This window comes from Balaenoptera musculus, chromosome 13, assembly GCF_009873245.2.
Source record: "Balaenoptera musculus isolate JJ_BM4_2016_0621 chromosome 13, mBalMus1.pri.v3, whole genome shotgun sequence".
Lineage (NCBI taxonomy): Eukaryota > Metazoa > Chordata > Mammalia > Artiodactyla > Balaenopteridae > Balaenoptera > Balaenoptera musculus.
In genome coordinates, this window is record NC_045797.1 from 74,826,022 (window position 1) to 74,849,955 (window position 23,934).

Below are 23,934 nucleotides of genomic sequence, written 5' to 3' on the forward strand. Positions count from 1 at the left end.
AGGATGAACTATAAGTGGAGCAAACAGCCCACTCTATACTTCCCCACTCAGAGGTGTTTTCACTCACGCATTGGTATTAGGTGCTAGGAGTGGTGTGTTGCAAAAAGCCTTTGCTCTCATTGAGGTATACGAAGTGTTAGAGAATAGTGAGGTCTCTTCTGCAGGGCCGTGAAAGGAAGAGAGTCCATCATAGGGGAGAGCCAGGTTTAAGATATGGTGAAGAGATAGAAGGAGCATTCATTGAAGACACTGAGGAGAAAGGGAAGTTTAAAACACTTATTTTTTAAGTGTCATTGTTTTATAGTGCTTTGACATTTTCAGATCATTTTGTTTCCTGGTGTTCTTTTATGTTTGCCCGTCTATTCTCCTCCTGCCCTTGGCCCGTTTCCTTGGGCTTTGTGCAAGCTGTAGGCTCTTGCTGCTCTTTAGTTTGCAGAATTCAAAATTGTATTTTATTTGGGGAGCTAGTCCTTTTATACTGTGGGGAAAATTAAGATGACAGTATTTCAAAGATTGTTAAGCCACTATAGACCTTATGTTTAGTCCATCTCTGATAGACTGACGTAACATTTTATTTTAAATCACTTTTTTTTTAACATCTTTATTAGAGTATAATTGCTTTACAATGGTGTGTTAGTTTCTGCTTTAAAAGTGAATCAGCTAATCCCCATATCTCCTCCCTCTTTCGTCTCCCTCCCACCCTCCCTCTCCTACCCTCCCTCTCCCACTCCTAAAGGTGGTCACAAAGCACCAAGCTGATCTCCCTGTATTATGCGGCTGCTTCCAACTAGCTATCTGTTTTACATTTGGTAGTATATATAAGTCCATGCCACTCTCACTTCATCCCAGCTTACCCTTCTCCCTCCCCATGTCCTCAAGTCCATTCTCTACATCTGTGTCTTTATTCCTGTCCTGTCCCTAGGTTCTTCATAACCATTTTTTTTTAAGATTCTATATATAAGTGTTAGCATATGGTATTTGTTTTTCTCTTTCTGACTTACTTCACCCTGTATGACAGACTCTAGGTCCATCCACCTCACTACAAATAACTCAATTTTGTTTCTTTATATGGCTGAGTAATATTCCATTGTAGTGCCACATCTTCTTTATCGATTCATCTGTCGATGGACGCTTAGGTTGCTTCCATGTCCTGGCTATTGTAAATAGAGCTGCAGCGAACATTGTGGTACATGACTCTTTTTGAATTATGGTTTTCTCAGGGTATATGCCTAGGAGTGGGATTGCTGGGTCACATGATAGTTCTATTTTTAGTTTTCTAAGGAACCTCCATACTGTTCTCCATAGTGGCTGTATCAATTTACATTCCCACCAACAGTGCAAGAGGGTTCCCATTTCTCCACACCCTCTCCAGCATTTACTGTTTGTAGATTTTTTGATGACGGCCATTCTGACCAGTGTGAGGTGATTCCTCACTGTTTTGATTTGCATTTCTCTAATGATTAGTGATGTTGAGCATCCTTTCATGTGTTTGTTGGCTATCTGTGTATCTTCTTTGGAGAAATGTCTATTTAGGTCTTCCGCCCATTTTTGGATTGGGTTGTTTGTTTTTTTGATGTTGAGCTGCATGAGCTGCTTGTAGTATTTTAAATCACTTTGCTTATACACATAGCAAAATTAGTTCATCACTTTTAAGTTAGTAATGATAATGAGGAATTATTTATTGGAAGCCACAGATTGAGTAGCTTTTAATTTAGTTTCATCTTTTCCAATGAACTTTTGTTGTAGAATTTCTGCTAATAGCATCCTTGGACTTCCTTTAAGTAGTGAAATAAGCAAAGGGAGGCAATATGAGAACTCAGTATAGAACATATTGAATCATTATAATTCTCAAGTGGTCATATGGGGATAATGGAATCATGTGGCATGTCCTGTGTTGTGAGTACAGTGATTGGAGATGGAGCAGAGAAGGCTCCGTGGAGAAGCCCAAAGTTCTGTCCACATGACAACCTTCTCTAGATGCCATGCCACATTAACTTGATATATGGAAGTTTTGTCCCCTACAAGATTAACTAGAAGGCATAAGTCTACAATTGCAATGTTAAGTAGTTAAGGGTTTATTGGCAGTCAGGGTCTAGAGATGATCACCACAGCCTCTGTTATACGTTGCTTAGGCATTTCACTATGTGTATGTTCAAGCATGTGTTTATAACACCTTTTGATATCCTTTGATAAAAGGTATAACTTGCATTTCTGTATTGGAATGCTTTTGAACATCTTTACACCTGGAGATAGATATATATACATACATCTATATCTGATTTTAGTTGTATAAACAAGACCCTTTTAATTTTCTCTGTGATGTCCTAACCAGGAAGTTTAGTTCATGGTTCATAAAGTGTAACATAAGCCATAACATTTAAGTGGTGAAGTATGCAATGACATTTAAATGTTTTGCATTATATTTTCTACCTCTGTCTCTGTTGTAAGTTGGATCTCCATGCTACTGGCCAATGTGGACTGTCTTCAGGAGTCAAGCTCTTTATTACTTGAGGGCCTTTGCACCTATTCTTCCATCCTAGTATTCTTCTCCCTCAAATCTTTACATGGTGGATTTCTTCTCATCTTTTGAGTTATAGCTAAATGCCACCTCCTCAGACATTTTTCTCAGGCCATCCTAATCTTGTCCCTTCTCTATCATATGATCCTGTTTATCTCCTTCATAGAAATTATCACACTCTTGAACTATCTTATTTACCTACTTAGTTATGTGTATATATTCTCCTACTAGAATATAAATTACGAAAAAATAACTAAAAGAATACAGTAAGTCCCCTACATACGAACGAGTTCTGTTCTGAGAGCATGTTCATTAAGTCCAATTTGTTTTTAAGTCCAACAAAGTTAGCCTAGGTACCCAACTAACACAATTGGCTATATAGTACTATACTGTAATAGGTTTATAATACTTTTCACACAAATAACACATAAAAAACAAACACACAAAAAAGAAAACAGTTTTAATCTTACAGTACAGTACCTTGAAAAGTACAGTAATACAGTACAACAGCTGGCATACAGGGACATGTTCGCATCTTTGAAAGTTCGCAACTTGAAGGTTCATACGTAGGGGACTTACTGTATTCCAAAGAAGCTATAGTAGTGAATGGAATAAATGGACATGGAGTAGTTGGCATTATCATTTACTTCATGGTAATAAAATAGTAAATCAGAAGGTTTAAGGGGATTTGCTTAAGATCTTACAGTCATTAAGGGAAAGAACTCAGACTTAAACCCGGAGATAGAGAGAAAAAGTTGTTTTTTAGCAGTTCCATTATCTAGTACTCATTTATTCTGGTTTTGTGTATCCTGTCATTGCAACTATTGTGTCTAAATCATGTAATTGTTATCTTTGGATTCTCCTTAAAGTTAAACCAGTTTAACACTCTCTACATCCTAAACTTACAGAATGCTACATGTTAAATCTATTCAACTTAAAAAATTAAAAATGTAATAATAATTGTAGTCATAATAGCAATGATAGTAGTAATAATAGTAATAATAATAATGGCTGTCCACTCATTATCCTTGGTGATAATGTCAGCTACTTTATAGCGCTGTTGTAAGATTAACTAAAACAAGGTATGCAGAAGATCCTAGACTAGGTAATTTTATGTTCTTTTCAAAATTCAGTATTATTTACTTTTTATGTTCTTTCAGTCTTCAGATATTTATTGAGCACTTATCATTTGTATGATAACACTGGTAACACCTTTGGCAAGTTATTTAACCTCTCTACCTTAGTTTCCTCACCCATAAAATGGAAATAATAATAGTACTACCTCATGTGAGGACTAAATGAGTTAATATATATAAAACACTTAAATACTGCCTGGCATGTAATAGGTTATAGCACTTAAAAGTGTTATTATTTTCTAGTCCTATGAAGAAAACTATAAAACTTTACTGAGAGACAAAAAATATTTGAATATGAGACATGACACATTCCTAGAAGGTTATACTCAGTAATGTGGAAAATATCAAATATTTCTAAACTTATGTATAAATGAGATAAAATTTCAATCAGAATTCCAAAGAAATTTTTAAAACTTGAAACTGTTGAAAATAATTCTAAGGGCCTACCAGTTACTGAAACATTAAAAAACAAACAAACAAACAAACAAACAAAAAAACACAATGTAGTAATCAAGACAGTATGGTGCTGGCAGAGAAGAAAAGGAAAAAATAAGTGGAATTATTTGGAATCAGAAGTAGCAAACAAATGTAAGAATTCAGTATTGGATCAGAAGACATTTCAAATCCATGCAGGAAGAATGGGTAATATAATAAATGCTCTTGGGACACTTGGCTATTCACTTGAAAAGAAGCTGGATTACTGCTTTGTACTTTACACTCAAGAATATTCTAACCATACTGAAGATTTAAATATAAAACATGAAACAGTGCCATCACATCCACCATTGATGTTACAGTAACTCTGTGCTGATACACACCCTGTTTCCCTTCTTTCTCTAGCTGCACAGCAGACAATTAATCAGGTGACCAAAGAACACATTACTTTATTTGAGGAAGTCTTCACCTATTTAACAAAGATGACACTAGCACCATCACAAAAAGGAATTTGGAACTTGAGTCACTAGGTCAGAATGCAACAGAAGCAAAGTAACAATAGGGGTGATAAGGCCTTCATATATTACCATCATGGCTAGACACTGATGACAAGTTTGAATAGCTAACATTTATACAGCAAGCAGTGTATTGAGCAGTGTTTAAGTATTTTACATATATTAGTTCACTCAGTTCTCACATGAGGTAGTATGATTATTATCCTCATTTTATGGACAAGGAAGCCAAGGCCTGAGAGGTTAAATAACTTGCCAAAGGTCACACAGTTGGTAAGTGGCAAAGTAAGAAAACCATCCCAGGCAGTCTGGCTCCAGAGTCTATGCCCTTAACCACTTTGCTACATTGCTTATCTAGGAAACTAAAAGATATAGACAATGAAGAAGAAATCAGTAAAATTTGACAAGGATGGCAGAGGTTACATCAGTACAGCAAAACCCTGTCATGTAATTGCAAAGAGGAGAAAACCTAGCAGCATGAAGAAATAGATAAATTGATTGGAGAAATAGATATTGGTGGAAATGGACTAGTATTTATGAAGGTGTTATACAGATGATGATTGGAAGATGAAAACACCATTTCACTTTTTTCCCCCAAAGATGTATCAGATTGACTATTTTTAAAAAAGATCATTTATTCATTCTGTCTCTTTGTAGCAAACCCGTCTCAAAAATACCTTCTGTACATACACAAGAAAAATCTACATGTATTAGTTGGTGGTCTTTTCCCCCAAAGATCAAACTATACATCTCCACAATATAAGTACTTGTGATAAATGACCAGAAAACAATTCGTAGACTCCTTAAAGTTTTCTTTGTGAATGATTCTGACACTGATTGGTTTTTATGCAGCTTGGTAACTGATCATAGTCAAACCTTGAAGGGGCTGACAGGCAGTATTAATGATTTTAGACAATGCGAAACCACTGGAAGGTGTTTAAGTAGGGTACTGCTGTGATTCAATTTGAGGTTTGGAGATATCTCTCTGGGTACCCTGAAGAATGGATTCCCAGGGGACAAGAGTAGATAGAAGACCTGTTAGGAGGCTGTTGTGGGAAACCCAGTGGGAAGTGATAACACTAATGGAGAGAATTGGACAAAGTTGAGATGTATTTTGGAAGCAGAGTTGACAGGACTTATTGATGAATTGGATGTGAAGAACAGGAAGGAACCAAGAATGACTCCTGCTGTTAGGACTTGAGTATTTGATTTATGATTGGTGCTTCCACTTATTAAGATGAGGAACATGGAGGAAGAATTTATTTGAAGCAGTTGGAGAACAAAGCAGGAGCAGAAATTTTCTAAATGATAATTCCCAGACTTAAGGTATAAAAGATATTAAAATTGAGTTGTATGGGTAAATGTTACTACATTTGTATAGTAACATTTAGGGAAGTTTAAGGAGAAATAGATCTTTCTTTTTCAGTCAGCACATTGTCTTATGTGAGTTTATTGCTTTGGTTAATCTAAAAGTCTGTTTCTTTTCTTAGGTAACCCAGGTTTTTCTGCCTTTTATGTGCCATTTGCAAAGGCTTTGTATTCTTCAACAAAAAGACGCTTTCCAGTTTGGGTTATCAGTCATGCTGGGCATGCCTTGGCCCCCAAAGACAAGAAGATTCTTACAACCTCAGATGGTATGTGTTTGTTAACATCTGCTTTCCTTTACAGTGAATGGGTGTTCATATTTCTAGAAAGCCTGCTAAGGTTAAGAGTTATACCAGTGGAAACCTCCACTTGTGGCATTGGGCCCATGATGCCACATTCTGGTAATTTTAGGATTTGGGGGGTCATTTTAATCATTCTGCAGGTAATTTTCTTTAAAAGTTTGGGCAGATCAAACAGTTTGTCTAGGACTTGCCATTGGTATTTACCAACTAGTAACCAACTATATGTTTATCGATCATGTACTATAGTTCCAGGGTTGTATTAAGAGGAACGGTGAAGTAGTGTAAGATGACATGGTCCTTAGCCATGGTTCCTACTCTAAAGAAGCTCTCATTCTCATGTTTAGAGAGTGATTAAGTGATAAACTCTGGCCTGCTGATCATGTGGATACTTAAGGAGTAAACAAAGGAGAGAGTAAAAGAGTTTTAACAGTTGAGTAGAATTTGGAATTGAGGGGTGGAGGTGGGTGCCTTCTGTATAATAGGCAGAAGGATTAACATAGCAGGAAGAGAGATTCAGTAGGGACTTGAGTGCTAGGCAGGGCCAGATTGTATTAGTTCAGACTCCCATAACAAAACCCATAAACTAGGTAACTTAAATAGCAGGAATTTATTTTCTCATAGTCTGCAGACTATAAGTCCAAGATTAGAGTTTCAGCATAATTGTGTTCTGATGAGAGCCCTCTCCCTGGCTTTCAGGTGGCTGCCTTCTCTTTTTGTCCTCACATGACAGAGAGAGAGAGGGAGAGAGAGAGGGAGAGGGAGGGAGCACGATAGAGCAAGAAGGAGTGCAAGCCAGCAAGCTCTCTGGTGTCTCTTCTTATAAGGGCACTAATCCCTTCATGAGGGCCCCACCCTCATGACCTCCTCTAACCCTAATTACCTCCCAAAGTCCCCATCTCCAAATACCATCACAGTGGGGGCAGGGGGGTTGTTCAACGTAAGAATTTTAGGGGACACAAATATTCAGTCCATATAGTCATGAATGGGAATGTTATGTATTAACATTTTAAATCTGATCACAGGCATAGGTCAGCATATACATATGACATTGTACCTGAGCAATAGTAGAACATACAAATTATCTCTTTTTTTTTTTGCTAAATATTTTTTTTTGGCTAAATATTTGTTCAAGTTTTATTAGCTTCCCTTTGGTCCATCCTCAGAAGTATTACCTTACAGTTGTTAGAAGCAGGCCCTTTGAAGCCTCGATCCTGTTGAGTAGCAAAGGAAAAGTTTCTGTTCTAAGTGGCAGCTCTTTCCACAGTCATGAACATCTGCAGGCAAGCTAAATTGTAATAATTTTTTTATTTGAAGAAGTGGGTGACAATTAAGAGGTGATTCCTATTTTTATCCATGTCCTATTTTTGGCTGTTAACTGATACATATGGTCAAGACACATGTAGTTATTGCAGAATTTAAGAAATGAAATCACCCTGTGCATACAGAGTAGATAGATACTCTTTGGTTCTGTAGTTAGCATGGGATTTGGTTCTCTTTTCTTTTCCCTCCTGAAGCCATAGCTCAAACTATTCATGTGTCATCTCACTGTGAACATCACAACTCCCTGGCTCTTGATCTCTTCTCTTAATTCTTACATATCGTGGTATAGATCAGCTTCCTGAAATTTTAGTTCTGGTTCCAGAATCCTGTGTTAATTTTAGATTGACTTTAACATCAGATGCCAACTCTTGAGAATGGAATTTAAGCTTTCTTTTTTCCTAATTCCATTTACTCAGTTTAATCTTTTTTGAGTACCTGCTGTGAACCTGCCTCTTTGCTAGCACTTATGGAAAAATACCTCGGTGCTTAAAGCAAATCTGTTGCACTTACATTGTTTATTATTAGGTTATCTCACCACCCAGACTTCCTGTGTCTTTCTTTTTAAGGCATCACATGTAAGATTACATTTATCTTGGCTAATCTCCTCCTCTCTGTTAAAACAGTTTCCACTCTCAGTGATCAGGCCCTTGATAAGCAGGATCATCCAGATTTTGTTTCAGCTCTTTAGTTGCTCAGATTTCTTCTACTACCACTTTCACCTACTTTATCTTTTTTATTTCCCTAATTATCTTCTATTTAGAATTATAAATTTACAGATTAAGTGCAATCCCTATATAAATTCCTACAAAAATTACAGCTGCATTTTTTCACAGAAATAGAAAAAAAATCCTAAAATTTGTATGAAGCCACAAAAGATATCAAATAGCCGAAATAATCTTGAGGAAGAAGATTGAAGTTAAGGTTCAAAGGTGAAGTTATTACAATTCCTGATTTCAAACTATATTACAAAGCTAGTAATCAAAACTGTATGGTAGTGGCATAAAAACAGACCAGTGGATCAGAATAGAGAGCCCAGAAATAAACCCACAAATATAGGGTCAGCTAATCTTTGACAAGGGCACCAAGAATACACAATGGGGAAAGGATAGTATCTTCAATAAATGGTATTGGGAAAACTGGATATCCACATGCAAAAGAATGAAATTGAACCCTTAACTTAAACCATACACAAAAATTAACTCAAAATGGATTAAATACTTAAATTTAGGACCTGAAACCATTAAACTCCTAGAAGAAAATGTAGGAGAAAAACTCCTTGACATTGGTCTTGGCAATGATTTTTTTGGATTTGACACCAAAAGCACAAGTAACAAAGGCAAAAATAAACAGTTGGGACTTTATCAAACTAAAAAGCGTCTGTACAGCAAAGGAAACAGGCAACCAAATGAAAAGGCAGCCTATAAAATGGGAGAAAATATTTGCAAACCATATATCTGATAAGGAGAATTTCCAAAATATATAAGGAACTAATACAACTCAGTAGCAAAAACACTTAATAGCCTGATTTTTAAAATGGGCAGATTTTTCCAGAGAAGACATACAAATAGCCAACTGGTATATGAAAAATGCTCAACATCATCAGTCATCAAGGAAATGCAAATCAAGACCACGATGATATTATCACCTCACACCTGTTAGGATGGCTATTCTCAAAAAGATAGAAGTTAACAAGTCTTGGAGAAAAGGTCACTTGAGCAGTTATCTAGGTTACCCAAAGCTTTCTGAAAGGGAAAGCCTTCATGGGTGGGGGTGGCCTAGTTCCTTATCTGGTTGTTTTGCTAGTAGCTGGGTCATTACAGCTGGCAATATGTTTATTGAAAGTGGATGTCTCATCACTCAAAAGCTTAATGTCAGGCACTTACACTCAGTACATGAGGTGATGGATGTGTTACTCAACCTGACTGTGGTAGTCATTTCACAGTGTATATGTATATTAAGTCATCACCTTGTACACCTTTAAAAACAAGCATGTTGTACAACCTAAATATATACAGATTTTATTTGGCAGTCATACTTCAGTAAAGCTGGAAAGAAAAAGGAAAATAATTTTTGAAGCTGGACCATGGGTACATGGGGGTCTATTATACTATTCTCTGGACTTTTGTGTATGTTTCAAAATTTCCACTATTAAAAAAAGGTTTTAAAGAAAGGAAAAGGATTATAGGATCTTAGAGCTAAAAGTATCTACCATATGATCCAGCAGTTACACTCCTGGGTATATAACCAAAGAAAGTGAAAACACTAATTAGAAAAGAGATATGCATCCCAATGTTCACAGCAGCACTATTTACAATAGCCAAGGTAATGGAAGCAACCTAAGTGTCCTTCAGCAGATGAATGGATAAAGAAGATGTGATGTGTGTGTGTATACACACACACACTGTGTTTTACTCGCCCATAAAAAGAATGAAATATTGCCATTTGCAGCAACATGAATGGACCTGGAGTGTATTATGCTTAGTGAAATAAGTCAGACAGAGAAAGACAAGTACTGTATGTTATCACTTATATGTGGAATCCAGAAAGTAAAATGAATGAATATAACAAAACAGAGAAAGACAAGTACTGTATGTTACCACTTATATGTGGAATCCAGAAAGTAAAATGAATGAATATAACAAAACAGAAACAGACTCATAGATATAGAGAACAAACTAGTGCTTACCAGTGGGAAGAGGAATGGGGGAGGGGCAACACAGAGGCAGGGGGTTAAGAGGTACAAACCACCGTATATAAAATAAATAAGATACAGGAATATACTGTACAGCACGAGGAATGTAGCCAATATTTTATAATACTTTTAAATGGAGTATAATCTATTATATAAATGTTGAATCACTGTGTTGTACACCTGAAACTAATATAATTTTGTAAATCAACTATATTTTAATTAAAACAATCAACCTAAAAAAAAAAGTATTTACATTAAATTCCATCTTGAACCCTTATTTTTCAAGGAAGGAAAGTAAGGCCCAACAGGGCTAAATGACCTTGTGCTGGTGAGTGGTAGAACGCAGACAGGAAGCCAACACTTCTGACCCTGAGGTCAGTGCTCTAGTCCTGTGGTAGGTCATCTCAGGTGGCTGGTGCAAAGTGCTAGTGATTAGCCCTTCCACGGTCACAGATTGTACCCTGGTCTGTCACCCTTTTCCTGCCATGTCTTGTAAGGGGGACAGGATAAGTGGGGTGTAGATGAAACTATGCAACTCATGGCAAATGCTTGCCTAAATACCTCAAAGTGCCTCTTTTCATAGTGTCTTTTTCTATCTGTTTACGTGTATGTGTGTGTGTGTTCCTCTGTGAATGCAATTTACTTTCGAGCCTTTTACACTTCTCTTAAAGACTAGGGTATGCTTTGAAAGGCAAGCAACTATTGATTACCTAGCAGTGAGAGATTTTGTGAAGTGAAACCGAATATACAGATTTTATTGCCTTGATTAAAAACATCTATTTCAACAGCTATCACAGAAATGTGGCTGAATGTGAATCAAATGTATAGTATATACTTGCTTTACCTTGAAATAGTTTAAAAGATACATATTTATTGAGTTATTTCTTCATATATACCCAAAGAAATTTGGGGGTTTTAATACCACAGTTTTTCCTCTGTCAGGAAATTTGTACGTCTGCTTAGAATGTGCTTTGGCTATCTTACGTGGTATTGGAAAACAGAGGTGTTAAAAGAATTCTTAGAAAACAGGCTTGTTTAACATGCTAAATCTCGAAAAGCTACCAGTTTTGCTGGCCTATTATCTTAACTCTGGCAAGAGAAGAGATAACCAAGGACAGGAGGAGCTAGGAAGTAGTGGAAATACCTCATAGCACTCATGAAGGATAATACCTCTTCTTTCATGGTGCTCAAACTTAGTGATGATTAGCGAACATGTCTTATTCCTATATTCTTACCTCAGTGAGAACGGTCATCATAATAGAAGCTATATATTGAATTACCTAATGAAAGCAACATCCACCTCAGTTATCACAGTAAGCCCTTAAGTCATACTTGAAGACAAAACAAACGTTGAGCAGAACATGAGTAGCAACTTTGAAAGTTGAAAATAGACTCAAAAGAGTAACCCTACATCAGGGGTTCTCAAACTTTGGCTGGCATCAGAATCACCTGGAGGATTTATTGAAACACAAATTACTGGATGCTACCTCTTGAGTTGTTGATTCACTACAAGTGGGGTAGGACCTGAGAATTTGCATTTCTAACAAGTTCCTAAGTAATATTGATGCTGCTGGTCCTGGTACCACATTTTCAGAAGCCCTGCTGTAGATCTTCACCAGTAAACACTGGTGGGGAAAACCAGCAGAAAGTATCTATTGTGTCTGAATTTCTGAGAAATGTCTTTAATTCTTGTTTTAAATTGACATATTATTTATAACTTTATTTCGAGTATGCTTATTGCTTAGGCTGCTTGTGTGCTGTTGAGTTAATGACTTAGTAATTAGAGCCTGGGTCTTTTGCTACTAATGAGAACAGTGCCATCTAGAGGCATTAGCCCAAAGGGCCACCACAGGGCCAAAGGAAGCTGTGGTTTCTAGAGGGGGGTGAAAGGGCAACTCATCCATCATCAAGGATTTATCGACAACCTACTAGATTATTATGTGTGGTGCTACAGAGGTATACAAAGAAATGAAAATGCTGCCTTTTAGTGACTTTCCATCTGTGTTGTGAGTAGCCCAAAAGTTCTATAAAGGGCACATGGGGCTCTGAGCTTCACTAGTCCCCCCTATTCAACCAGAACAGTTCTGCCTTCATCTGTTTTACAAATTGGAGGTTATGTTTATAAATGCATGCTACAGTAGACTGAAATGGATAGGCAGGACAGATATATTATTCATCATCCAAGATTATTGTTCTAAAGTACAGGTTTTCTGACATGCAAAATCTGGTGTGAAAAATATGTAATCATTGAGAGAAAAGACATAAGCTATAACCACACATCAAATGTTGAAAGTACGTTTTGCTTCATATTAGCACATGTTAAAATTATGAACAGTTGGAAATAATATTCTAGTTGCACCACATTATCACAATCATAAATTGGGTATAATTGGGAGAACAGATGTTCATCAGTGTCAGAAGGAGGTGACTCAGGAAAAAAAAAGTGTGAAAAGAAAATTTGAGGAATTAGAAGTATAAACTCTTTCTGGCTTTGATTTACTATGGAGTCAGCTTACTTGATGGCAGATTCATTATCAACTATTTTGTCATTTGTTCCAAACGTGTAACAGAAAAGCTAGAAATCATAGCGGTTTAGTTTCAACTGGTAAAACATTACCTAAAAAAGTTACATAGTCTTTCAACTAATGATGAATTTGCGTCATGTTTATCCCGAGAATCATTAAACCGCTCCCACTCTAGTACCCAAAACTGAAAGAAAGAGAAAAACCAGTAGGGCTTTCTCTTGCCAGGACTCTGATTGGCAGAAGAACATGGCGGCTACAGGGAATGACTAGATTCTCCCGAGGCAGGGACGGTTAGTCAAGTCTCAGGGCTCTCAGTCACTAGAAATAAACAAGTAAGTGTCTCAGTAGGTGGGAAGAAGCAGAAAACCAAAGGGTAGAGCAAGAAGAAGAGTTAAGAATCGAGCAAACTGTTAGATTCTCAGGGAAGACAGAAGTAAGAAGCAGACAAGAGGAGGGAGAAAAGCATTATAGCTGATGTCCTGTAACACAGACCGGATCGTTGTCCCTCCCTTTGAGATCCTTGGGCATCTTCTCACTGCTCACACAGTGGAGTCCAGACTCCTTAGTGATGTTCAGGGTCCTACTTGATCTAGTCTCAACCTTCCTTTCTAACCTTATTTGTTCCATCTCTCTCATAACCACAAACAGGCACAGTACTCATCGCAGGGTCCAAAATTACACCTCACACTTGTATGCCTTTATGTTCTAGTATCATGAATTTAGAGTAAATTTCATTTCTCTTTTTTAGTTATGTATATGTAATGCTAAACAATACATGATATTGTTTTGTGTGTTTTTTAAAGCTTGACCTAAAGAGTAAACTGTATATTCGTCTTGCTCAAAGCATTCTTTAAAATAGGAAGTGCTATTTTTAGCCTTTTAATCTCCACGTGTAAGTTGTATAATTAAAGTTATTATTAAGGTATAGCTTTGGAGTAATGATGGGAGCAGGATGGAAGACTTCACTAGTTGAGAAAATTCTGGTGTAAGATTTAGAGAGTTTCTGTCTGCAGACTCAGTCCTAGCAGAAGGCTCATGTGGCACTAATCTTTGGTCTTGTTGGCTCTGTGGTCATTGGCGACTTGTAAATACTGTTTGTGTGACAATGTATAGTAAAACTTATGCATTTATATTCAATGTGTATCTAGATAAACATATATGTGGGTGCGTTGTTAAAATATGTGTTGTTAAATTTAGACCATTGTGATAGTATTCAAATGTGTAGTTAAAATTACACAGTTATAGTAATGTGCATGTAGTAAATAGTATTTTCCAGGTATCTCTCTTGGTTTATTTGGAGAAAGGCATAGTACTTTTTATGAATTCAAAGGGGCATTACCTTTCTATTTTGATCCAATAAAACCCTCTTAATTTCTCAAGGAAATGCTTGAGCTATACTTACTTCAGTGTTTTGTAATAATGTTTTTATCTACTTCTGTTTCCTCTTATTAGACTGTGAGCTCCTTGAAGGCAAGGGAGTATATTGTATTTATATCTGTGTTTTCAATATTATCATGGGCCAATTAGTCACTGTTTTCTGTCAGAGCAGTCAGTTTAGTTCATGAGAAATGGAAGAAAATAATAGTTATCAGATGTACCTGTGTCCTGAAGCTATAAGGGATGCATGATATTTTGATCCAGAATTGACAGAATTTTAATAACTGGATCAATCAGTTTGAACAAGTAGATGAAAAGTAAATGTGAAGTACTGATATTACTTAATTCCCCAAAGAACTACTTAGGAACAGATTATACATACCTTTTGAAATAAACTCCAGAATCAGTAAATGATCTATGAAGTGAATTCCATTGAGATGGGTCTAAGAAACAGGCTCGGGTTCTAAAAGGCAATTGTCAGTACTATATTCAGGACCATATATTGATAAAGAACTGATGAATTGGATTGCCATCTATCAATTCAGGCAGTTTTCAGTTTAGAAACAGTTTACTTTCCAAATATACTTAGTTGATCGTAACTTGGAGTACATTTTCCCTATAAAAAGAACGGTATAAATCATTTCCATATTATCATTCTGATTGTGATACAATTGAATGTGATTTTTTTACAATATTTTTATGGAGAGTAAGTAAATGATTCCTAGAATTTTTTCAGAGTATATTAAAATCATAACAGGAGAGAAAGTATAGAGTATACAGTCCAGTATATAGATATTCTTTTAGCTTTTAGTTTTTGCTAGTAAAATAATATCCAGAGAGCACATTGAAATTTTCTATCATTGATTATTTATTTATAGAAAGTACTTTCCCCATTAATCTCATTACTTCAGAAAACACTAAGTAGTGTGTTTATCTTGGAAATCTACTGAGCAATTCCCAGAGGTAAAGCCAGACTTACCTCTGAAATATTCACTTCGGTAATGATTTGAATGATAATGGTCATTAAAGTTCATCTGAAATATGTTTTAGGACCTTATTTCTAGAATCAATGAAGTTTTTAAATGTTTATTATATTTAGCTCATTTTCTTTCTCTTTGCTCTAACCATATAAATGTGTATTTGAGGGAGGCCTTAAATGACAGGAATTGAAATGATAGCAATCATAAGTTTCATTTCTCAAATAGTTTATGCCAGACACTTCCTATGTGCTTTAAAGTGTTATGCAAGCAACATTCCTCGGAGGCTAGAATTACTATCTCTGTTTTATATATGAGGAGACTGAAGCCAGAGGTCAAAGTATTTGCACGGAGTCACATAGTAAGGTGCTTAGCTGGGAGTTAGAACCAGATTTATCTTGTCTCCAACGCCCTTGATCTTTGTAATACACCATACTGTCCCAATGAAAGGAAGACTTCAACATTTTCAAAAGCTGTATATTTTGAAAAATAAAGAACTTGGGTTGCAAATATTATAGGTATTTGTTTTGGGGTATCAGAACAATATGATGACTCCTGGGTAGAGTGATCAGAGAAGGTATATGAGAGAAGTGGAGTATAAACAACTCAAACTTAAATAGAATATTAAATAAATAAAAACTTGGATTTGGAGCCATCAGAGGCCCTACGAAAATCAAATTTCCAGATTCTGTCTCTTCCCAATTCTGTTTTATGGGGAACTTCCTTGTTAAATAGAGAATGAATTCTAGGCTCACCTGGGAAGAAGGGTTAAAGCAGAACATGTCTCACCTGGGAAATCTCCTGTTTCAGTAGTACCACTGAAATGGGGAACTAAGCCTCATTAATTCAATAAAAAGCGCTTCAATAACTGTATGCCAGGCATTGGAGAAAGAGATAAGCAAGACAGGAAGTACAGAAGTAAATTAGGAGTAGTGTGGTGAGACAAACATGGGATGTGGTGGAAACTGAAAGGAAGGCTACTTTACTCCTCATCTACTGAATCATAAAAAGACTTCTCAGAGGAGGTAACACTTGTTGAGAGTTTGAAGGATAAAGAGGAGTTAGCCAGATTAACAAGGGGGAGCTGAGCACTGAAGGAAGAAAACCAGCATGTACAGATAAAACTGAAGAGCAGTTCTTCGTAATGAGTTTTGGGTACCTTTATTATAGTTTGCATCAGTACCTTGCAGGAGTCATGAAGGCAAGAAATTTAGTGTTCCAATGATTCCAATTTCAGAAGGCAATTGACTACCTTGTGATATCTTGAAATATTACACCCTGTCATTGGGGTTGTATATATGTTCATAGGGAAAGCCTACTGAAGTTTTCTCCGCTCATAGAATATTAGAGCTGGCAGCTTCCTCAGATTGTCTAGTCATTTCATATTTTCAATCAACAATAATATTTACTGGGTGCTAGTCACAGAGGACACAGAAATGAAAGATGGACCTTGCCTTCAAGGAGCTCGCAGTCGAAGGGAGGAAACAGACAGTTATACAAGTATGATAAAGTGCTATAATAAGAAGTGAATACTAGTTAAACACAAAGGAAGGCTCATTTATTTTTCTTGAAGATTAGCTAGATAAAGTTTTGAGTAGATCTTGAAGAATCTTAAAGACGTTCATTTGTGAAAGGAAGAAAGGATATTTCAGGTCAGGACTGTGCTGGTTAAAAGGAACAGTTTAAAACATTCCTACTTATGCCTTTTAGTCTTGACTTCTTTAAACAAAGATTATCTAAAATAATGAAGCAGTGTCATGGATTTTCTTGGTTATATATTAATCATGTAACTTAGCCTAACCAGTGGTTGACAATGTGTGGTCCTGGGACCAGCAATATCAGCATCTTCTGGAAACTTAGAAATGCAAATTTTCGGGCTCCAGCCCAGACCCACTGGATCAGAGACTCTGATGGTGAGGCCTAGCAATGAGTGTTTTAACAAGCCTTACAGAGAATTCTGATGCATACTCAAGTTTGAGAACCAGTAGCCTAAACTGTAGTAGTTCATGGAGTAGTTGAGAGTTCATGGGCTTTGAGGACAGACACCTGGGTTTGAATCTCACCCGTCCCACTTAACAGGTATGTAACTGCCAATCTATCACCTAACGTCGGTGAGCTTTGGGATTTTCATCTATAAAATGAAGATAGGAACACTTCCCTTCCAGGGTTGTTGTGAAGATTGGTAGATATACTTTAAATAAAGTGCCAACACTGTGGCTTGCACATGGTAGGCTTTCAATAAATGATAACTACTGCTATTGTTATTGGTTTTTTTTTTTTTAGATATTTTCCCCAGTGAAGTGATTGCTTTCACTTACTGAATGAAAACATAACTTATATTTTTTCTTTTAGATCCAAATGCTCAAGAAATTAAGGACATCTATGGACTCCGTGGTCAAGTAGAACACAAACTAGCTTTCCTGAGAACTCATGTGCCAAAGGAAATGAAACTTGTGGTCATTGGCCATTCCATAGGCTGCTATTTCTCCCTTCAGGTTCTGAAGCGTGCCCCTGAGCTCCCGGTAAGTACGCCTCAGGAGGTGACTGTCGGTGCTTGATTGTGCACTCGCACAAATCCTCTCAGATTTCCTTTGCTTTTTTGTCTCGTACTGAATTGATAAATAAAACACAGAGAGGGATACTTGGCAGCTGCCTTTATCCTTATCTCTGTATTACTGTGGGCCTGTGTGAGTGTATGTTCATACATTTCCCATAATATTTCAAAAAATAACGCTGAAGGAGGTAGGAATTTTCTGAATAAATGCGTCTTCTTTTTAAATTGAAGTATAGTTAATTTACAGTATTTTATTTGAACAAATGCTTTTTAATCTAGGGTTATCTGGAGTTCTTAAGTTACATACAACTTGCTGTTTTTGGTAAAGGAATATGTCTTTTTAAATATTTATTTATTTATTTTTTGGCTGTATTGGGTCTTAGTTGCAGCATGCAGGCTCTTCGTTGCAGTGTGTGGGCTTCTCTCTAGTTGTGGCACGTGGGCTTAGTTGCTCCGCAGCATGTGGGCTCTTAGCTCCCTGATTAGGGATCAAACCAGTGTCCCCTGCATTGCAAGATGGATTCTCAACCACTGGGCCAGCAGGGAAGTCCCTGTAAAGGAATATTTAAAAGCAGTCACCAACTAGGGCTGAGGCAATAATCTTGTCTAGGGAGAGTATTATGCAAATATTCATGCCTCCTCTCAAAAGGAAGAAAAATTATTATTATCACCATTGTTGATAGGCAAACAGTTATTCTTAAGGAACATTAAATCTTTATTTAGTCATAAGTCTGAATCCTTATCTGTTCTATAGCTTGGCAGCCTTTTTGAGACACTCATTTATTCATTCATTCATTCATTCACAAATACTTACTGGGTGCCACTATGTGCCAGATATTAAGTGAGACACTGGAGATATAAAGACCTATTTAAAGTGCCAGGAAAGCTAGTGAACTATACAACACTTCAAAACAAAACCAAACCTCATACTTTCACTGACATATACCATTGAAATGACCCATTAAATGAATGTGATTCACAACATAAATTATTTCTTCATTCAACAAACTTATATTAAGCACTTGCCATGTATCAGGCCTTGTGCTGTGTTTTGAAGACATCCCAGTGAATAAAATAGTCTTTGAGGTAAGAGAACCTGAAGTCTAAGAGAGGACACAGACGAACCCATAGGTGTGATACCTACTTCTTATGTAAATAGAGGGTGTGTGAGATCATGAAGGAGTGCTATTTAACCTGGTAATCTGAATACAAGATAGGAAGTGATTCCTTCCTGGAATCTCCCTATCCTAGGATACTGACTTTTCTCACTCTATGTGGTAAAATATCTTCAGTGGAGTCTTGGAGCTCACTAGGAGTTTGCTTCTTTTCCCACCAGCTTGACACACTTACTTCTTACTTATAATTAATTGTCTTTGGGAAAAGTACAACTATAGCCTCCCTGGGTGTGGTTTTTAATACCAAATGGAGGCTGTTAATTTCTTACACTGGCTATCAGAAAGTATATTTTTCATTTCTAAGTGTGAATTCAGTAAATTCTAGATTGCATTCCATTCACTATATTATTGCTTCTACCCTGGTTTTTTTCCCCCTAGATAAGGCATCTTAATCAGAAAACGGGCTTTCCTTTTGTTTTTAGCATTTTGCATGGCTTCTAATCTCTGTTGTGCCTCTAAAGCTCCTCTGGTACCATGTTATGAGGTTACTGTTTCCATAGTGTCCAGTCTTAGCCCTTAGCAGTTCTCTTTGCACAGTTGCCACAAGTCCTCACTCTAGAAACAAGACACCTACGTTCAAATACTTGCTGTCATATTTTGTCTTGGTGACCTTGGGCAAGTTATTGAGTCTCTGTACCTTTGTTTCCTCATCTGTAAAAGGGGGATAGTAGTATGTTCTTCAAAGGATTTTTGTGAGGAATTATATAAAGAATTAAGAATGGTGCCTAGAACTTAAAAGTTCCATATAAGTGTTAGCTATTATTATTATAATGGAGATGACTGGAAGCACTGGCTCAGTAATTAGGTTAACTACTGTGTTAGTGATCTACAGCTGTGTAACAAGTGACCTCAAAACTTAACAGCATAGAACAATACACATTTATCCTCTCACAGTTTCTGTGGACCTGGGACTGGTCACAACTTAGCTAGGTTCTGTGGTTCAGGGTATCTCACAAGACCGTAATCAAAGTGTCTTTCAGGGCTGTGGTCTCATGTGAAGATCTGAATTGAGGAGGTTCTGCCTCAATTCACTCCCTCAAGGGTTGTTGGACGGAGGGCCTTGGTTCATCACTGGCAGTTGGGTGGAGGCCACCCTCAGTTCCTTAGAATGTGGGCCTTTCTAACTCGCCCCATGAGAGCAAGTCTGGGAGAAGAGCCAGAGAAAGAGTCTGCTGGCAAGATGGAAGTCACAGACTGTAACCCAATTACAGAAATGATATCTCATTACTTTTACAGTATTCTCTTTGTTAGAAACAAATCACTAGGTCCAGCCCAAACTAAAGGGGAGGGGATTACACTAGAGCATGAATATTAGGAGGTGAGGATCACTGGGGACCATGTCAGAGGCTGCCTACCCCACCACTAACTACAGTTAGGATTTCACTTGTGTGATGTACCATCAAGCATGTAGATATATAGGTATATATCAATATATAAATTAAAATACTGGATTTATTTCCTGGTGTAGGAAGTAACTTGGTCCTGTCAAATAAAATGTTGCAAACTGATATGACATATAATTTTTGGCTATTAGTTGTTCCAGGTGTTTTAAAAAGAGTACTTGCATGTTTGCAATAATAATAACATTATTATTTGTGGTGGTTAATTTTACATGTCAAGTTGATTGGGCTAAGGGATACTCAGATAGCTGGTAAAACATTTCTGAGTGTGTCTGTGAGGACTTTTCTGGAGGAAATTAGCATTTGAATTGGACTGAGTAAAAAAGATCTGCCCTCACCATTGTGGGCGGGCATCATCCAATCTGTTGACGGCTCAAATAGAACAAAAATTCCCAAGAAGGGCAAATTCTTTCTCTCTTCTTGAGCTGAGTCAGCCATCTTTTCATGCCCTGTGACAGTGGAGTTCCAGGTTCTCAAGCCTTCGGCATCATCTGTTCCCCTGGTTCTCAGGTCTTCGAACTCGGACTGAATTATACAACTGGCTTTCCTGGTTCCCATCTTGCAGATGGCATGTTGTGTGGGACTTCTTGGCCTCTATAATTGTGTGAGCCAATTACTATAGTAACTGTTCTTTTATCTATATCCATATATATATAGTCTGTTTCTCTTGAGAACCCTGACAAATACACTACTCTAAACATAGGGAAGAAAGTAACCATTTCTGAGTCCTTCAGTTTGTTAACTTAATCAGAGATCTTTCCTTTTGGTTTTTGTTTGTTTGCACCACATCCATTCTGCATGTAATGTATAATTTCTCTTATGCATATTTGAAAACAGTTGTTCAACACATTTGTTTTGAACCCATCTCTCTTTTTTGGCTTGCGTTCACAGTGTCTGTTGGGAAAGAAGTACAATGCGTCTTAAGGTTAATGTAGCTTCTTATAGCTTCCTCAGCTCTATAACTTTCTAATTAAGGCTCTGCTTTCAGGTGTTCTTACCTTTGCAGGAATAGTGGTGAAAAGGAAAAAGGCAGATGAAACATGAGCTTAACCTAGTCTAATTGTGAAGACATAAGTCATACTGTGATCATAGAGTTTTCAGAGAGACATGAGAAAGTGTGTTTTCTTATAAAGGGTGTACTGTAGAAAATAACGCATGCAATAAATTGTCCACAAAGGTTACCCGGGGAGGAGGGCGAACATCTGTATGATTTTTTTATTATTCAAAAGCTTTATCTGGTTTCAGTTAACTACATTATTGAAGTCCACCCCCGCCCCGCCCCGCTTAAACACCTGGCCCAGTTAATATTGGTGGTGTGACCCCAGCTGAAGTGTTGAAATTTCAGTGTCTCTGGGCTACTCTAAGATGGCACAGCGCCTGCATGCCTGAAGTTAGCACGACACACTCCATCTAAGATGCATTTGACAATCAAATAAGTTTGTATTAGCCAGAGTGTTGCAATCCCTAATCATTTTGCCAAAAATAAGTTAGCTGTTATGTTTTACAACATATGAAGTGTGATAATAAGAAACTTGTGTTTCCATCTCTGTGTTATTTTTACTGGAATATTTGACTCCTATAAGATTTTAAGGACATATGTGTAGTTTAGTAGCTGGTTTATTTGGTTTTATTTTGGTTTAATTCTTTATAATATTTTTGTAACTAATTATAGGAAACTTTGGTCTTAAAATTATTTTAAGAGACTTACTGCATATTTTAGACATAATGTCTGACCTATGTTTTCGTATGCTAAAGAAAATAATTGACTCTTAAAAATCTGGTAGTAAAAAAAATCTGGTAGTAAAAATTTTGTTTGTTTCTTTAAGCAAATTTGGAACATAGAATTATAGAAAGTCTTCATATATTGTGACAGTAATGTCCAGAATAAAGAACTTAAAAAAGAAACTTAAGAAAATAGATAATTGGAAGATTGTTAAATAGTACTGTCATGACTTAAAATAATAAACACAATTTCAGATTCATAGGATTTTTAGAGACAATCTAGTCCCATCTTTAATTTTATAGGTAGAAACTGAGAGAAAAGTGCCTTGCCAGGATCCAGCCTCGGCTCTGTCTTAATCTAGGGGTGGGGTACGGTTATGTTAGCTGTGGATATAAAGACAGTCTACAAAGATATCTGATGGTTCTCTCAACCTTTGGATGATGGCAGAGACTCCAGATAGTATGGCGTGTTCCTGGAGTGTTCACAGCTAGCTCCACGTGACTCATTACATTGCAGCTCAAGGAGTAGGAGACCCCATGAATACTGTTCTAGCAATTTGGGGCAGATGGGGTGACATGGGAATAAAAAAGTAATCATCTTACCCCCACTATCTAGAATCTTCTTTCCCTCAACATCAATCCTCTGTATGTTTAAAATGTTCCGTCTGATTTTGCCAATAAATTGCATAAAGTTCAAGGTTGGGAGTTGAAAGCGCTCAATTCTTTTTTTTTTTTTTTTTTTAATAAATTTATTTACTTTAGGCTGCATTGGGTCTTTGTTGCTGTGCACGGGCCGTCTCTAGTTGTGGTGAGTGGGGGCCACTCTTCGTTGCGGTGCACGGGCTTCTCACTGCGGTGGCTTCTTCCGTTGCAGAGCACGGGCTTCAGTAGTTGTGAAAGCCCTCGGCTCCTAACTGGGCACTGCACTAAGTCATAAAGTGAAATTCAAGTAACTTAACTATTATTTTCCTCTAAGAATTTATATGGCATTTAATGATAATACTTCCTCCCCTTCCAGGGGTATCATATCCTTCAAAACTTAATTTTTTATGTTATTTGGCCTTCCTTCGGGAAGATGCACAATAACATAGACCTTCCTTTGTCTGTCTGGTTGGCAAAAATATCTTCTCCCTAAATGAAATTTCCAGATTACTTAAACTGACTCCTTTAAGCCCCAGACTATTTTATCCAGTTGGGTAAAAATTTGTCTAAAATATATTTTTTACTTATCTGCCTTCTTCAACAATGTAGGTTGATTATGGAAGAATTTTTCCCTAATGATTCAAGGACATCATTTTGATACTGTTATTATACTACAGTAAAATACAATTAAAGGGATTTTGCCTATGTCCTGAAATTTCTTAGGTGATAGTGCTTCGTTAAAAAAGAATTCTCATGTCTGTTTATTTTATAGTTTTTCCATCTCCTCTCCTAGTGTTAGGTGCCATTTCTCTTCCCTACTTACACTTTGTTGCTACTAATTTGCTGCAGATAGAGAAAACAGATAACCATGTTAGAATTTTGTCTCAAGTAAGAATGAACACATCTTAAATGAAGATACGAGAGTAAAATTGACAAAATTAAGTAAATGGATTTCGTTATTGTTCAGAGCAATAAAAAAAAACTTTCTTTTGTTTCTTTTGGGATCCCCAGTGGTGTTGTACATACTCAGAATTTTAGAGACTCAAAACACACCACAGGCACAGCTGAGAAGCTTGAAAAACTTTACCGAAAGAGTCAAAATAGTATGTTAGATCATGTATGTGTTGAATCAGGAGTACATCTCATCTAAATTAGGAAAAAAATAAATTCACATATTCTGGAAGTAATGAGATCATTGAGCCTGTGGTGTACTTACACTATTCTGATGAACCTGCGTATCTGCAAAGTTAGACATGCTTGTGAGAAACATTTATATGACGTC

The 23,934-nt window shown here is 36.8% G+C and overlaps 1 protein-coding gene across 3 annotated transcripts in view; it reads left to right on the forward strand.

Annotated features, from left to right (window-relative positions):
- The window catches only part of LDAH (lipid droplet associated hydrolase), a 93,805-nt gene that overhangs the window by 15,318 nt on the left and 54,553 nt on the right, over positions 1-23,934 (forward strand). For all 3 annotated transcript variants that reach the window (XM_036873249.1, XM_036873250.1, XM_036873251.1), the window contains exons 3-4: positions 6,092-6,235; positions 17,512-17,681. In XM_036873249.1, coding sequence (XP_036729144.1) covers positions 6,092-6,235; positions 17,512-17,681 — 314 coding nt within the window. The remainder of the gene's footprint in view (positions 1-6,091; positions 6,236-17,511; positions 17,682-23,934) is intronic.